Source organism: Phycodurus eques, chromosome 4, assembly GCF_024500275.1.
Source record: "Phycodurus eques isolate BA_2022a chromosome 4, UOR_Pequ_1.1, whole genome shotgun sequence".
NCBI classification, from domain to species: Eukaryota; Metazoa; Chordata; class Actinopteri; order Syngnathiformes; family Syngnathidae; genus Phycodurus; species Phycodurus eques.
The window spans coordinates 28,834,605-28,852,525 of NC_084528.1; the positions used below are offsets into that span (position 1 = coordinate 28,834,605).

Below are 17,921 nucleotides of genomic sequence, written 5' to 3' on the forward strand. Positions count from 1 at the left end.
ACGACTCGCAGCCCCAAACATCAAGTAAGCAGCACAACTCCCATCAATTTGTTGTATGGCTTCATTTAGCTCCCTTTTCCGAACTCTGTCTCTCTCCATCGACAGTATTTGTCAGATGTTTTCACATCTGACCCGGGAAAATGGCAAACCCATTCTCATTAAGGTACTACTTGGAGATCCATTTGCATGGCTTCTTCCCGGCTCTCTGTTTTCTCGTTTGAACAAAAGCCGCCACTCGTAGATCTCGGCGGGAGCGAAAAGTTTAAAATAGGATGGAAGTTCTGGGAGACATTGAATAATGTGGAGTCAGGCACAGGTAAGGTTGGCGGATTCAGTTTTTTTTGCCTTGCTCTCTCGGGAGGAGGTGAACTTCGGTGACCACCGGCCTCCTAATGTGACGGGCCCTTTTCGATATTTCCTTCTCTCCCAATTAAACAGCGCGCTTCTTGGCTCCTTTTTAAATGTGAACTTTATCATTGGTGCAGTGGGGCATTCAGCCTTTGAGTGGTCCCCTGATTAGGCGCTCTCACAATGGTCCAGAGTCCTCTTGCATATAGAACCACAAGCACTAATGAGACCGCTTTCATGAATCGTGTGAGAGGGCCCAGGGCCGCAGAGACAAATGGGCGTGTGTGTTGGGCGGTGGCGGGTGGTACAGACCCCGCTAGAGACAGGCCACTGTCACCTCAGCAGGCATACAAAGCAATTCATTAATTGGTGTGAAAAGACACACACACGCACACACACAAAAGCAGTCTCTCTCACTTCGCTGTGAATACACACACAAGCGAGTGTTGTGCCTATTCCGTGAACCCGCTGCTTGTTAACACATTACCTGGGATCAAAGAGGCAAAGGCTGCATAGTGGAATCATTATTTGCTATGGAAAAACTGGAGCAGAATGTCCGTCCTTTGGCAAAATGGCATTTGCTCATCCACTTTTCTTAGAAAATGTACAAAACGCAACCTGTTCTCTTGCCATCATCATGTGAGTCTTTTGAAAGCTCTTGAGAACATTTTTTTTTTTCCTGCCTCGATTCAAGTGGGAATGAATTGGACTTCACTTGTGATCCAAGCCTTGAGGTTTAAAAGATCCACATGACCACTGCCCATTTCCACACCATTACCACAACAGTCATGGCTGTAATAGGTTGAAATGGGCCATGGATTCACTCCCCCAGCCCCACAAAAAAAAAAAAAAAAAATAGTCTGGGCTTGTTCTGAGATGCACCTTGTTTCGTGTTTTTTTTTTTTTTTTTTTTTTTAACAAAACACCACTTGCCTAATGACTGTGAAACAAACCTTTAAACCCAATACAAGAGCACAATAGATACAATTTGCCCCTGCTTGGGGGAGTTAAACAAAGGCAAGCGGTTGAAATTGCCTTTTAAAGAACTGCCGAGCACAATCAGGGAGCGGGCCCGAGCTACTGTTGTGCATCAAAAGAAGCGTTCAGAGAAAGAAAGGCTGAGGTCTGTGGTGCAGAGAATGGTTCATCCAAAGTGCGAGCCTCCTTCCAGCACTTTGAATGGACCAACAATCAGGCCTCGCTGCCCCTCAATCTTCTGCTCAGCTGTTTAACTGCCCACTGATTGAGGGGCTTCATTAGAGGCTTATTTATCTTTCCATGTATCACAATTCTGAAAGACCACTGACAAGCTCAGTACTAGGAAAGTGGTGCACATATCCTGACTTCTCAATACAACGTGGCACAAGAATGATAAACGAAGAAAGGAAGGTACTGTGGGAAAGTTGGAAGATGGCGACCGGTGTCGTAGAACAGACAAAGGGTTCTATTTTGGTGGATGGCGCATCTGCGTATTGATTTTCGCTCACGCTTTTGCCAATTTGGCAGACCGGTATGCGACAAGCTGCCCATTTCGGGGCAGCGAGGGTGCGTCCTTTGACACGCGTCAAGCGACGTGGTGGCAGAAAGTCGGTTGAAACTTACACGTCGAAGTCGGGCGCAGTTGGTAGACCGCTGGTCTAACACGATTTTGGTCAATTTGACCAGGACGCAGGAAGGTCAGGAGCCGCTTTGATTGATGGCGAATGAAGTTCGCTCCACAGTTGGCTGTTTTCACTCCACGCTTTTTTAAATACGCTGGCTTGCGAACGTACAAAAACCCGGCGTAATAATGCTGCCGTCCACCGTCTGACATCTCCCTTTGCTCGGGTGTCGAGCAGGTGTATTAAACACAATTCCACCTGCACTGGGGCTGCATGCACCTCAAGGAGCAATCTGAGAAGAGGGCTCTTCCATCTTATCTCTCAAAACCCTTTCATTGGCCGCTCCCCTCATCGCTCCCTCTACCCTTGCCCCATCTTTTTTAAACTTCTTTTAACATCACTTCACTTGATCAAATACAAAGGACTGGGTTTATGCCCCGTGGGAATTTCGTTTGCAGCCTGTTGTTTTATTTAGCAATGGGCCTAATTTTGCTGTGTCACTTATGTAATTAGTGCAAAAATAAAATAAAAATATTGCTGCCGTAGCCGGGTCTCTCCCCTTTGCCCCTCCTTTTGCAGCTTCTGAGAAAACAAATTATGGAGAACAATGGGTACAAATGGCTCCTGCACCAAACGGCATGATGGATGCAGCCCTGACTCTCATCCGTTCCTCACTTACCCTCCCTCCCTTTTTCATTATCTTCAGTTTTATATGGCTTTGCTTGGAAATAGTGGCGGGCTCGAGCACTTTCCTGCCCAACTATCTTTTCATTGTATACTTGGTCTTCTATTCCTGGCACCGGCATTAGATTCGCACTGACATCATAGTATTAAACAGCTAGGTCTTTTTTTCCAGCCATTTCTTCCCACTGTTGTTGTCTTCACTATCATTCCCTTCTCTTCTATCCTCCAGTGCATTCATTGAACACGCCTGGGACTTTCTAAAGCAAACATGTGCCATAGCCCCATCTGTGGATAGTCTGAGCAGGGAACAATCAGTTCCTCTCCTCCTCTGCTTCATTCCTCCTTGCAGCCCCCTGGGATCCGCGCAGAAGTAGGATGCCTCAGTCGGACGGGTGCAATGTGCTGGAACAATGGTTTGGGCTGCTTCATTCCACCAGGGGTGTTAAGTTCACCTCCGCCAGCTTGCCAAGCACTTATCCGACCGACTGTTACTGGCCTCCTTGCCGCAGCAGAAGAAGCCTCCCACGATACGCATCCGCATCTCTACCCACACAGACGCGCACGCACACGGGCGCCTCGCGCATGTCCGAGTAGACTCCTGAGATCTAATGTTTGGCCCACAGGTGCCGGAATATCAACTTTCCGTAAATCCCCTTTGGAGCGTACGGTAAGTTACACCCTTGTTGTTGTCTTCCACCCCTGCCATGCGGAAAAGAAAGAAAAGCAGCAGGTTTTCTTTACAACATTTCAAGCATATCCATTACCTGAAATGTTCAGCTCCTGGCAGTAAATCCCTTCGACCCATTCCCATTCTTTCTGTCTGCCTCTCTCCCTCCCCCTATTCCCATGATGAGCCCATGGCGGTTTGCACATTGCTTTTTGCGGCCAAACAGACAGCAGGGGAGAGAAAGATAGACGCACCTTTCCCTCCTCCCGCAACAACCGCCACCCACGTACGCCGTTCCTTGTGTTTCTGCACAGCTCAATAACATTAACATGTTTCGCCGTTGGGGGAGTCGCAGTTAAAAGCCGGATCGATACGCTTTGATTGGCATCCCTCAGTTGATTGCAAATTGGCTGACATCTTTCTCGTATCTCCCGAGGTCAGTTAAAAAAAACAAAAAGCAGCAGTGCAGGAAAGAAATATAAATACAAAGCATTTCATCCAGTCCTTTCTCAACAATGCAAGACAGGCAATACGACTCTGTACGGGACTGACGCACCGCCAGGCCGCTATTTTGGTTCATGTTTGAATTACCGACACAATATTGGCAATGACAATCCGAGTTCTTTAAACAACGAGAAGATAAGATTGCCGCGGCTGAAGCTCACAATTAGGCTCTTTCACTGCAACGGATTCTGAGAAATATCTCGGACTCCAACATCATTTGCAAAGTGCTAATTTCTGTTTATTTTTCCTTGAGCTGTGCCTTTGCCAGTGATGAGATTCCACTTTGAGCCAAAGCAATCAAATGTGTTCCCTTCAGCTTCAAACATCTCCTTCAATCTGATGCGTTGCTCCTTTTTTGAAGTGTCGCAACTGGAGTACTTGCCTGTGCATAGAAATGCCAACTTATTTGATGAAGCCTTTCATTAGACCCTTTTTAGGAGTGAACATGAGTTATGTTGCCATGATAGACTATACTAGTCACTGAATAATCGCAATACAAATGACACGAGGAGCATGGCATCTCCTGTTCGTGGAGCGTCATTAATTAGACAATTGGACTTTGACTAATCATTCCAGAAAGGGCACAAAGCCCTGAAGATGCCTCACACTCACGTCAACTTATCATCACAATGTGTGCCCTTGACCCGGCTGACTCCATGTGTACATGCGTCGGTGAGTTCGTGGTGAGTCATTTGTGGAGAATGAGCGTATGTCATCAGCCCAGAGCATCTTGCAGAACATTTCCGATGTTTGGATGGCGATTGCGACCAAATGCCTTCCTTTCTTTGCAGGACAAAAGAGTGGCAGAGGTATTTATACCTAAGCTTGTTTTCCCCCGTAGTCCTCTTGCAGCTGAACTATGTTTGATACAAGGTTAAGGAGCACAAGATAACACATATTGCTGTGCTGCACTAGACATGTTTCAATTTTCTGTGTGTGTGTGTGTGTGTGTGTCTGTGCGCGTGCGTGTGGATACCAGTTATGAAATTCTTGTCTTGCCTGATTGAAGGATAACAATGAATCTGTGACTTTGTTATTGCTGTATGTTGGAGGTGTACATCTCTTAAGCTGGAAGTGACATGTTGTGTGTGCGTGTGTGTGGAGAAAGGGGAGGTAAAAGCAAGTCCACTTCTCAAAATATCTTCTACTGTATAAACGTGACTTGATCCCCCGAGGTGCCATTTTAATGACGTGCGCAGAATTAATTCCGCCCCTTCTTTCCACTACGGTGTTTGCAAAGGAGAATGAAAGAAGTAAACAAGTTTGTGTCGCATGCTGACGATCCTGCCCGAGGTGGAGTCGTCGGGGAAGATGTCTCCAGGCAAAGGCAGGAAGCTGACACGGCCATCCCATCCTATTGTCCCGTTTCTTTGTCATTTCCTCCCGGATGCGCTGACTGGCCCAGAGGGAGACAAGGTGAGGATGTGCACAAGGAGAAAGTACAGACAAAAGAGGACGGGTGGACTGAAAAGAAGGTGTGCCATCAACAGTTCGCTACCTGGCTTCTTGTGTCGGGTCACAGCAGCGAACACGACCGGCTAATTTGCTAACAGCTGATAACAATGCAGAGGGACATAGTGCCAAGTTCTTTATCTGTGTTTACCCGCACGGCAAAGCTGATTAGAGGCAGGCGACATTATGAAGTGCCATTGTTTCCTTTCTCCTTTGCGCACGTGTAGGCGCTGTTTATGAAGGATCACAATGCAATGTGTGCGCCGTGTCTACAGGATGAGAAGAAAGCAGCAGGCCATTGTGTAACAGCTTGGTCATTCATTACTGTTTGTTTGTGCGTGCCTCCTGCATAAAATGAGTGTTTAGAGGGAATATGAGCAAATTAGAGCGCTTGGAAGACGTCCCAGTTCCTCAAATAGTAGCCTCTACTAACATAGACACCGAGCCTCATATAGATCTGCCTCTGTCCAGCTTTGTGCTTCTTGCCCTTTGTCTGCATTTTCTTGATAACAGTATTCTGTATTGTGTTTTAAACTGCAGTTTCATGCGGAATTGATATTATTATAAAGGCATCCCCCCCATCGACAGATAGATAAACGGGTAGGTTACATAAAGCATAAATATTAAAAGCGGATGACAGATAGATACAATGGATAGATAGATAGACTTTTCCACCCTCAAGTGAATGTGAATAATCGACAGTAAATACAATGTTAAATACAACTCCGCAACATCAAAAACCAATGCATGGATAGACAGGAAGTCAAAGTAAGCTAAAAATGCTTCTTAGCCATGACTACATCTCTTAAATAATGCAAGACGCTCCTCTCCAGGAGTCAGCTGTATCCGGATTCTGCTGGATCGGCACTATGCAACTCGTGTCTAAATCCCTGCCAACAAACTTTCTAGCACTAAGTTAAGGAAATAAAAATGAGTATGAGCGGCGATGGTGTGGGAAGCTCAGAGGAACGCCGGGTGAGTGTGTTCGACAAGAGGCGGAAAAGGTTAACGCCGCTCCGCCTCTCGTCCCCGGCGTTTTCCCGCCGCGCCTAATCATTAGGACATTGGTGAGACATCTAAACCTGACGCCAGCAATGAGCCTCTCTTCCCTCTCCTCCACCCACCCCTCCGCGAGAATTCAAAGAACTGCAGCTCATGAAATATGCACACTTTCTTAAAGCTACCCTGTTGGGGGGCAGGCTGTCACTGGGCCCGCAAACATGTCTGCACCGCACAGGGATGAATCTCTAGTAATGGGCAAGAGGGGACTTGATGCTTGGTAAAGGCTTCCACAATAAAGTAGGATGTGTGTGTGTGTGTGTGTGTGTGCGTGTGTGTGTGTGTTGGCTCATTAAGCAGATGCACTCGTGTATTTCCATGACCCTTTGTCACACGCTCACCAAAAAAGAAAAGAAATGGAAAAAAAAAAAGATTTCTGGGAAGGAAAAAGTTGATTGATTTTTTTTCCCCCGCCCCACGGCGTTGCACCATGCAGTGGTGACACAACTTAAAGAGGAAGCAGGAGAAACACAGAGCCTTTGAACTCGGCCCGATGAGACACAAGCTTCCCGAAGCAAAAACTTTCCGGGAAAGTAAATTGCGAGTAGGGAACGAGACTGTACACACCCCGTGTACCATCGTGCGCTAAGGACACGTGATGTCAAAAAAATAAAATTAAAAAAAAAACGGTGACAAAAATGAACTATTGAAATTCGATCGGCACCAAATGACACCTCCTCTGTCAGCTTTTCCATTACTCGACTTGGATTGGGGCTTCACCTTCTCCGCCACTTACCGTCTCTTTGCCTTAGATTGAGGCGATCTCTTTTCTGCTTCAAAGTAGTAGTGCGAGAAACTGTGAAAACCTTGTCTACTTGAATCTATCTGTCAGAGAGTGAGGGTCTCCTATATTCAAATCTCACCGTGGGATGAAATTCATTGGAGAGGGTAGCAAGTAAAATGGAGACTGTGGAGGGTGAAAATTGCAAATATCCATCCATTATCTATACTACTTGTCCTCATTTGGCTCGCGGGTGGGCCGGGACCTCTCCCCTACTGACTTTTCGCAAATAGGCGACGTACATCCAGGACCGACCGTCAGCCAATCCCAGAGGCATTTAAACAAGGTAAGCTCGTGCTGATGGTGACCAGTTGGCAACCGGCAGAGGTGTACATCACCCTTAAGGCTCAGCGTGCTTGACCAGTTACTCGAATAACGTCACGTACTGTAGTATCTGGTTTTGCCCAGAGAAAAACATCAATAGTGAGTATGGTGCTTAGAGATGTCACGATCAAATCTTTGTAGAATCGATTATCCTACAGATATATTGTTGTGCACTCGAATAATCAATGCCCCCCCCCCAAAATATATTTTTTAATTTTCTTTGTTTAATATTATTATTTTTTTTTTTTTACTACTGACATGCATGTTATGTAAAGAATTTGAGACAACAAAATCAGCCTTTGCTAAACGGTTAGCATTCGTGATTAGCATTAGGGCCCTAGCGATTCCCATTGTAGGTAAAAAAACAAAAACAAAACGCTAACCACCATTCAGCTCACTCATACGTCTTGTTATAAGTACGTTAGACATGTAATAGTGTCTTAAAAATCACTTACAGACGCTCTGTCGTTTTGGGCAAAGTTTATCAGTGGCCCAACACTGTGTCAATGTGCGTGGGATTCTTGGGGTACTCCACATTCCAAAAACATGCACGATAGGTTCATAAAAGATTGAATTGTCCAAAGGTGTGAATGGTTGTTTGTCAAATGTGCCAGTTGTGTTGGCCGGCAATCAGTCCGGGGTGAACCCCGCCTCTCGTCCGAAGTCAGCGGGGATTCGGATTCGTTGCTGCAACCCAAGTGAGGTCAAGCAGGAGCAGAAAATGGATGGATTAGGAAAAACAAAAATGTCAAATTGACAAAAAGTGATGAAAAATGCAGCCTATTAGGTTGTTCATTGTCTTTGTCTAAACAAACATGTCCTTAGTGGAGGTTTTCTCACAGTTGGGAGTTGGAGTGACTTTGCGTGAAAGCTTTAAAAAAAAAAAAAAAAAAAGGTACTCCAAGGTGTCATACACTCTAATTAGGGCAGCTGCTACCATTTTCCCGATTTGGGAGTGCACTTGTTTGTGTTGTGTGTTGGATTTGGAAGGCGGGGGGAGTGCCACTGCCTGGCTACTGGCTCGTCCCTCCTTCTTATCCAGCTGTTGCTCATGTGTCAAAGGGCAAAGGTCTGCCGGCATGCCATCAGCCCCCTCCCTCTCCCGTGCAGCCCCCCTAATGACGACAGCATGTGCAGTGAAGGGGGGCTAATGGCGCAGAGGTGCTTCCAACAAATGGCTTTGAAGCAAACGACACCATTTGTTAAAGCATCTGAAATTCAGGTTTGGGATTCAGTCATATTTCCTTTTTCTTTCCTCAAAGCGTTAAATCAATACACTTGTGTATTCCATACGTATGTGTGTGTGTGTGTGTGTGTGTGTGTGTCCCCTTTCTTTCTTTGCTTTAACAGCTCTGGCACAATCCTGATAAGTCACAGTCTCTCACTGTTAATTAGCGCAAGCTATTTATTTATTTTTGCATCAGGAAAAATGCGAGTTATTCAAGCAGTCAGTCAGCAGGCAAATCATGCGTGGAAGTGGAGAAAGTTGAGGATGAAGTATTCTCACTTTTGTTTTTTTTTAAAGGGGTTTTTTCATTTCCCTTCTTTCATCTGATCCAAACTATTGGGTGTTCTCAGCAGAATTTGGAGGATTATTCAAGGATAGAGGGAGAGGCGGATCGTATTATTATATCTATCTATTATATCCACACACACGCGCACATTTTAGTGGGGCCATGAACATCAACTTTCCCTTCCCCAAAGCCTTGCCAAGCAAAGTGCGTGTAATCCCCTCAGCACGGACCCCACTGTTGCGATCACGCTCGCGCAACTGAGAACGCGGTGTGGCTCCATCTGTGGACGTCGAGTCGTCCTGCGCCGCGCAGGTTGCCTTGACGCAGCGCGCGTTAAGGCGCACGAAAATGTCCATTTGAGACAACAGCGAACAGATGAAGAGTCGTCTTACCTGAGGCCATAAGGCAAAAGATGACGTAAAGCACGGTCATTGCAGTCTCGTTCCTCCGCGGCAGCGTGGAATCATCAACGCCTGCTGCGTCTGTTTCGTTCGGCGCAGCTTGGTCCACTCGCGCGTGCGCGCGCGCACTCCCGTGATGTTTATCCGCTCGAGTCCCAACACTCGGTGGAAGTCCAGTCACACGTGCATGATCGCCGCTCCTGACAACTTTCCACTCTGCGGAGCCGAAGCCACTTGGTTGAGTGCCGCGCGCGCTCCCGCCGGACTGTGGGCGCTTGTGATGATGGAGCCGGCTCAACTTGCTTCTCTCCTCCTCTCCGTCCGTGTGTGATGTACGGAACGCACACTCGTCTGTTGGGGGGGCTTGCAGCACATTTGGCACTCAGCTGAGTGTGCGGAGCCCCTCAGCCTCACGCGCACGCTGCTGGGGCGGTGGGGAGGGTGGGCTTAACCCCCCCCCCCTCTCTCTCTCTCTCTCTCTCTCTTTCTCACCCGCCTCTTGGGGCCCCCTATTGGCTGAGCTGGTGTCAAGGGGAGGGTCTCGTTTGAAATGGTTAGACCAAGTTCAAGAAATATGTGCTTGAACAAACATTTTGCTGTGCAGACGCCCCCAGACGTTAACGGCTCCATCTTAATAGAAGGTGATTAAAAATACTGAGATGCATGTGTTAAAAAAAAAAAAAAAAAAAAAAGGAAAATGACTGATTTGGTTAAGTCAAGTTGAGACGTAAATGCACTTAAGTACAAAAGTGAAGAATTAAGGTTTTTGGTCACTTTTGATGACTTTGCAAAATGGGGTAGGGGGCTTTCCTCTGCACACCAAATAGTTTCCCATTTTATTATGAATCATTCTTGTAGCCAACAACGTCAAACGATTTGCTCTAAATAAGGCCGTGGATGGCGACTATCAGCTTCTCCGACTCTGTTGAATTCTTCCTGCTTCACCTTCCTCCTGACTGCGGTCCCTATTTTTGTCTTCCACCTTATAAGCCCCCAAGATCTCGATCACTCGATCAATTGATCGATCCGTCAATCAAAATCTCAACAACGCTTGACTTTACCTGTCTATTTACATCCATCAAATTGCCTCCTGCTCCTCCTGACATCCTGACATTTTGGCCTGTTTTACTGCCACTTCTACTCTCCCCTCGCCCTTCCTGATTGGACGAGGGCGCAAGGCGGCAATCGTCAGACCTGAGGCTGTCGCTGTCTGGTCGGGTCCTGAGGAAAAATACCCTTCCCTGAAGGCGTCTAATTGTGGGGCTTCGTCTCACTAAATCAACTCTTGCGCTGTTTGAACTAACATTCTTCAGCACCATATTATGTGACAAATTATGCCCACTCGGCATCCATTGCAGCTTGGTTGTGCCGGAAGGGGGATTCTTTGCATCTGTGGTTCTGTCTCTACGTTTTGTTTTTCCCTCCCAATTGGGATTTTTGGAGTTTTTCCTTAGAGTTTTGCCCGGTTGAGGGTTTTTGATCAGGGGATGTCACCGATCTTTGCCAACTGTGGGCCTGTGAAGCCTCTTTGAGACTCTTTTGTGATTAAAAGCTATAAACCTGACTTGAATTTATACATCATATCTGAAAATCTACTTTAGTACAGTTATAATAAAGTCTTTATACTTCATTACTTCTCACCACTGATCACAATAGACCACCATCTTGTCCGTGTTTGGATGCTTTTTCATATTCTTAACTTACCTAGAAAAAGGAAAACATGCCAAGTAAATTCTTTGATGCTTGCTAAGCAGACATCTTGCGTGATGTCATGCAGGCGGTGTTAGCTCCAAGGTTTTTTTATGTGACTTCAGAAGAATATTCAAAATGTTTGAAATGATCCTATTGGATCACATACTAATGTGATGTTTTAAGAATATTCAATTGTCCTTTATTAGTATACTGTAAATGCGAGAACAAGACTGATGATCCAAATTCACATTTGATACACTGAAATAAACAGAAAGTTTATTTAACTTGGGAAGTATAATAACACACGTATGGTCAGAATCCTTTCTTTCTCTGCGAAAACATTTGAATCAAAGTAAATGGCCTCAGTAAATTGGTATTTATTTATTTATTTTAGCAATGTTTATTCGCAAGTGGAAGGAAAATGGACCTTATTCCAGGAGCAGTTTGATCTCAAGTGAGCCCGTTGTCATGCGGCGGGCGCACACAAAGAGAAGAGACTCGCTATCATATTTCAACAAAAGCGAAGGCCTTTTATTGAGAGATGAAAACAATGCAGTCTATCACTCCCATGTGGCTGTTAAAAGACGCACCCTTTCATCTGCTTCATTAGTTAGTCAAGGATCTATTGATTAACCAAAAATAATAGGCCTGGCAGTCGTCTGCTTAAGTAATTTTTCACGTGTATTGTACCGGGCGGGCAACCTTTATTTAGCATCGACGCGTTCCCCAATTCACACACACACATGCGCCCAGTTCACACGACCAGGTGGCGAGAGCGCCACAAGAGTGTGAAAAATTCATCAAAGTGGACACACTTGGGATTCGTGGAGCATGTGTGGATTTTTGGGGGTGGGGGTAATCATCAGATGTTCTCCTTTTGGACAACCCACCTCATGGTCAGCATTTTTTTTTTTTGGGCACCCCTCTCCAAAAAAACCCCCAAAAAACCCCAAAACAAAACTGTAGTCTTTAAAGGCCAGGGCAGCCCCTTTGTGTTTATTGCCTCTCGCTAATGCAAACATAAGGCTCCCCTGCTAGTAAACACATGTTGATGGGAGAAACAGCTTGCACAGCCGGGAAGCCAACTGAGGTTAGGGTGAGGGAGCACAAGGATGAGTGTGTATGAATGTATGTGTTTGCGCAGGAATCCACACGATTGTGCTATTTTTACGAACATCACAGAGCCATCCAGCTCCCATCCAGGTGGAGACTGAAACAGATGCGTGCGCGCGCGCGTGTGTGTGTGTGTGTGTACGTGTGTGGGACCTCGCAGTGTTTGCGTGTGAATCCATCAATGATTGACTGGAGGCCGCACGGGAGCTGCAAAAAAGCAGTGGGGTGCCTCCGCCAGTTGCGATAGTGATGAAATCCGCATCCATCGTGGAGAGTCTGGCAGCAGGCTTGACGCTCGCATTGACGTGTGCGACGTCACACCGATGGGAGCGACCGACGAGCAGACGATACACACCAATGTGAGTCTTAATTACGCTGGCCACCGCGCCATCAAATGGAGGGCGCCGATACTCCCCGAGCTTTTGACTGTGTGAATAATTGATGAATAAAAAGGGGATTTTCAGCAGTGGGGTTATTAATAATAGATAGGGTTTGATATTTACTAAACTGTTCAGAGGGAGAAAGGGGTGACATTTTGGATGTCGTCTGCATGGTAATCGTAAGGAGGTTATAAATAAGGCATGAAGCGGCAATATATGGAAATTGGATTCATAAGGAAATGAGAATAATTTAACAAAATATTATGATGACCCCGGGTCGATTCAAAAAGATGATGTCCGTCACGTCGGGCTTTAAAATCGCACGTCTTGCTAACCTCCTTTTTGGTGGTATTAGGTGGAGAGTAGCTGCGTGTTTAGCTTCAAGGAATATGAAACCGAATCAATCAACCCTTGTTATCTCGGCGAGGTAAAGAAGATATTTTTCTTTCCTAAGTAAACAGAATGAGCCACAAGACGAGGAATGCGTTTTATTTAGTTTGAAAACCTTGAGCTGGGTGGGAACGCTCGGCGTGGCTTTCAATCACAACGCGCATATCTTGACACATTCTTTACATTCAGAATAATGACCTGTGCTTTTGTTGAGGAACGAGGCCCTGACCAAATATTATTCGTTTCTGCTAGAACCGCGATTCTCAAAGTGTGGTACGTGTACCAACAGTGGTACACAGGCTTCCGCTAATGGTACACGAAAGAATCGCCGCCTAAGTCCAGTTCAGTTGCATTTGACTTTTAGTACAATAAATACATGTGCATTCAATCTGTAAGAACTGTTTTTTTTTTTTTTAATGTTTATTTAGGTATAATTTTTATTTAATTTTTATGTGCAATTTACTTTAAGTCATTTCAGCAAGGTTTGTTTTTCGTTTCCTGTATATAAGTGCAGTGTTAATGCTCAAACTGTCCATAATTATAGTTACAGTGGCTTTCAGTTTTATCAGATCTACTTTTTACTTATGTTTTGACGAATACTTAGACCCACTAAGCTACTGTATTTTAATATTGGTCATGACGGTGGTTCTTGGAAATCCAAGTTGTTGTTTTTTTAGGTGGTACTCGGTGTAAAATATATATATATAAACCACTTTACGTCAACATAGTGTACATACAGTGCAACCTCTAAGGTCAAACACGAGCCATTCTTCTGGTTCTTGTTAATTTTTTTTTTTAGCCTCAAAATCATTTCCCACTCCATCAGAAATTATGGAAATACATTTAACTACTTCAACATACTTAACGGTCATGCAAGTGTTAAAAAAATCAGTAACCAGTGCTATTACTAAAATGTAAAAACAAGAAAACAACATCTTAATTAGAGCACAACGAGTCGAGTCCCAGATAAACGTTACACATTGCTCTTAATGACATCCTTAACTGTTAAAAGTAGTTAACCACTGGGATTAGTGGAACATTAAAACAAACAAATCTTTAACAAGAAAAAATGCGTATGGTGACACTGGAGTCACACTTCTGTGATTGTGATTCTCACGTTCTTCTTCTACTAACTCCCTTTGTTAAGGCTGATCCCCCAAAAGAAATCGCAAAATGCGCACAAAGTTCTCTGGAACATGTTATGTATGATTTTATATTTAAATTTATTCATTCATTATACTCATTATAATCCCTCAAAGTGAAATTCAACTGACACCCTCCTGTATATACAACACGGAGAACCTGATCACGTGTATGCACGCCTGCGAGAAGAGATGTGATAGTTGAAAGGGTGCGCAAACAGTTCTGAAGCTCCTGAGCTGGGGGGAGTGGGGGGGGGGGGTTGTGAGGTTGGTGCCTTGCTCAAGGGCAGTAGTCAGGAAGTTGGTTAGCATCTATCCAAAAACATAGTTGGCATTTATTTATTTAAAAAAAAAACATATTCTTCCACAGTGGGACCTGAGCCGTGACGCATCGAGTGACATTTTTTCCAGGAGACTTTGTCGTAAAAGAAACCCCCCCCCAAAAATCAAAATAAAAATCCTTCGACGCTCACTAAACTGAATTCTTGCGTGACTTGGGGGAATCTCTCGTTAAGTTTTGTGCGACTTCATATGGGAAACTCAACACTGTACGGTGATGCTTGAACTGTAGCCTGCTAGATTGATGAACATGAGCACCCTGCGTGTCCAATCTGGGTGCCGTTAGGGTTGCAAGGTTTATGCTGCTCCCCATATGAGAAACATTACACCAGCTTTTACTGTAATTGTGATATTGAATGTTGAGGGGATCTGTGTCAACCATAACTCTAACCGCTGCACCCGGCTCGTAACTCACGCAGACATATCCGCCTTTTTCCAGGAGGTGCTATCCCCTCGCAATTCAAAGCCACTCGCTCTCTCCCTCCGTTCCGCTAATATGACGTCAACCCGCTGCTGCCCTGCCATGAAAACTGCAATTGTGCATTTTCTCCACATTTGATTGACGGGCAGAAGAGGGCCATTAAAGCTCAACCTGGACCCGCGGTTCACTCTGCAGTCTATAGGAATATTTTCAGCCTCACATCAAATCCATGTCCTCTGCCCTAATATCAGGATATGACTCTGCCCACCCATGGATTCTGTTTTGGTCTGTAATGAAAGTCTGTCAAGGGATCGAGTGGAGGGATTCTTTTCCTCGGGGGTCAAGGAGAGGTTGAGGCTTTGGGTTCAAGCGGCGCTCGGAACAGCGTGTGGATTACAGGAATGTGGCTGCTAAACTCCTCGGGAGATATGGCGCAGACCTGGAGGCCGACTGCACAGTAGACCCTACTGTGTCACTTGTGTGTTTTTATACTATAGGCAGACTGAAAAGATATAGCTTGATATTATTGTAGCGTGCGCATGTTGAAGGAAGCGCTTCAACGGTCAAAATGGTTTACATGACATTTGAGAAAATAGAATTATTCAGTTAGTCCTACTGAATTTGTACTGATGTACCCATTCCCTGTATTCATTAGAGCATGTAAACCGGTTATCCTGTTTTAGAGCACACCAAAATCCACAGAAATAAAGCATGCAGCACATATTAAATGTACTGGTGTGACACTGACAAAAATCACTGTTTGCCATTATCGCAGTTTGCGGCAAGCCAGATTGTTTACCTGTTGTGGGGTGTGTGGGATATAATAGGTCAAGCGGAAAAAGTCCAATACCTTGATAAAAGCCCAATACTAAGAGGTGGAAAGCACCATCTATTGTAGAGGAGGCAAACACACTTTAGTCCATAAATGGATTCTCCGCCCATGCACGCATACTGAGAATACTGCGATGACGCAACACCGCAAGACCTTAAAAGTTGAACGATCTTTCTTCTTTCTTTCTCTTTACAATTCGGATCCTGACCAAAGTCCATCCACCCATTTTCTATACTGCTCGTCCTAATTAGGATCACGGATAATTGGAGCCAATGAAATGAATGGAAATCCAAGTCATCTGTTCCAAAAAAAACCAAACATTTTTTCCCGTAATGGGGAATAGGGAAGCAGTGCACCATCAATACTATGTATACCGGAGATGAGGCAAAATGTAATTTTTCAGCTTGACATGGGCCGTATTTACCGAGTGTGTTGCTGCTAAATTCACATCTAGTTCTGGATGTAGTGCTTTAATGTTTGTCTGATTTCCTGCAACACTCTCTCATGAGATCACTTTGGTTTCGCAGTCACTCATTCAAGTAGTAATTATACAGCCCTACCCAGAATGTAAACTCAGATTGACTGGGTCCACGGCAAGCCGAGCTGTGTCTTTGCTGATAAGTACAGCAGTAAGCTGTCTAAAATATTCATGCGCTGATGCAGAGTTGTTGTCCCTTGATGGGCCTCACCATGTGCAACATCTGTTCCTGATGTCATGCACGTTCCAGTGAGCCAGAAATGCCCTGACGGAGTCCGTCACGTCTTTGCCGTACCGAGCGCGCGCACACACACACACACAAGCACACTCTGGGAAGATTAATATCCGTGGCAATGATGGCGATCCAGTCGACCGGACAGAACTATTGGACACCTCTCCTAATCCATACATTTAGATTGGCCACAGCGGATCAGGGCTTCTGCCACTCACTGATGAATGTCTCAGTTGAAAGTTGGCTTAAAGACTTCCGCGGGTTTCTGATTTCATAATGCGTATTATCTCTCACAACGACAGTGAATCATTTGTACCCCAATATATCGCAAGTTTTTGAGCGGTCCTTTTAATGGTGTTTCATCGTTTTTACAGTGCAGTACATAAACTGTACAGGCAACTTCGAATTTTGAGTTGCTTCAGTGTAGTACCATGTTGTGCCACAATATGCTGGGCAGCACTGAGCTCTACTGGATTTAAATGCAGTGTAATTAAGAGCAAGAAGAAGAGGCAGAGAAGCAACATTAATAGTCGATAGTGCATGCAGTATTATTGTATGTACATACCAGTGACGTGCGGTCAGGGTAGGCAAGTGAGGCAGAGCCCCAGTGCCTCCTGGTGGTCTTTCCTTTCCACTGCGTGGGAATTGTAAAAACAACCTTATGATTACATTAAATTGTTCCATTTTAGCTCTGTGGTCCATGCTTTACATTGATTTTCTTTTTGATTTCATCATTAAAATAGCTGAATTTTCAGATTTCCTGTGCAAATGCATAGGAAGCGCAGCTACGAGTCACATTGAGCCATCGCTCCCATGAAGCTTCAAAAGACCACGAAAACATCCATTCAGGCAGGCTGCGATTGGTCCGTGGCTTCACACAAGAGACATTGGTGTTTCCTCATTACATCGCCAATAATATACGTTTCATCACACATGTACTGCACTTACTGACGTGTAACAGACTGTCTAATATATTTAATGAAAGTGCGTGACCTTTAGTCTTTCTTATCGACCAGAAAAGACACTAAAAGTGCACAGTGGAGTCTGGTATGTACGGTGCCACAACCAGCATGTGGCAGTGTTGAGTTGAGCTTCTTAGAGCGCCGGACGTCACGTGACGTAGTCAGTGCCTCACCAATCATGAACCTCACCGCACATCACTGGTACATACGTATATGTTGCTGCTCTGTGTTAGAGTAGCAGTTGTTGTTAGGTTTATAAATGCCGTAACATGTGGACTAGTATCTGTTTGCTTGTCTATGGTGTATCGTTTTAAATATTAGCATCCAGCTAGCGGGCTTATGTTCGACAAAATTATATGGGTAACTCTCTTTTGTGTATGTGTCAGTTTTTAAGTAAACTTCAACTGGTAATGACAAATAAACTGCTGGAAGCAAGTACACTTCGGCTCCCTCTTGGAGAACTGTGTGAGCAAGAGAGTCATCTTTTTTCCTTCCGTCAAACCGATGTCATATGATAGGCTTCCATTTCGTGACAGCGGGAGCATGAGAAGTAGAGCTAGCGAATACTTTAGAAAGTGTAAACTTTTTAATAAGTTTAAATGTGT

The 17,921-nt window shown here is 44.9% G+C and overlaps 1 protein-coding gene across 1 annotated transcript in view; it reads right to left on the minus strand.

Moving 5' to 3' along the window:
- kirrel3l (kirre like nephrin family adhesion molecule 3, like) overlaps window positions 1–9,735 on the minus strand; it is a 38,353-nt gene extending 28,618 nt beyond the window's left edge. The window contains exon 1 of the mRNA XM_061675080.1: window positions 9,327–9,735. Coding sequence (XP_061531064.1) covers window positions 9,327–9,366 — 40 coding nt within the window. The 5' untranslated portion in view covers window positions 9,367–9,735. The remainder of the gene's footprint in view (window positions 1–9,326) is intronic.
- Between the last annotated feature and the right edge of the window lie 8,186 nt (window positions 9,736–17,921).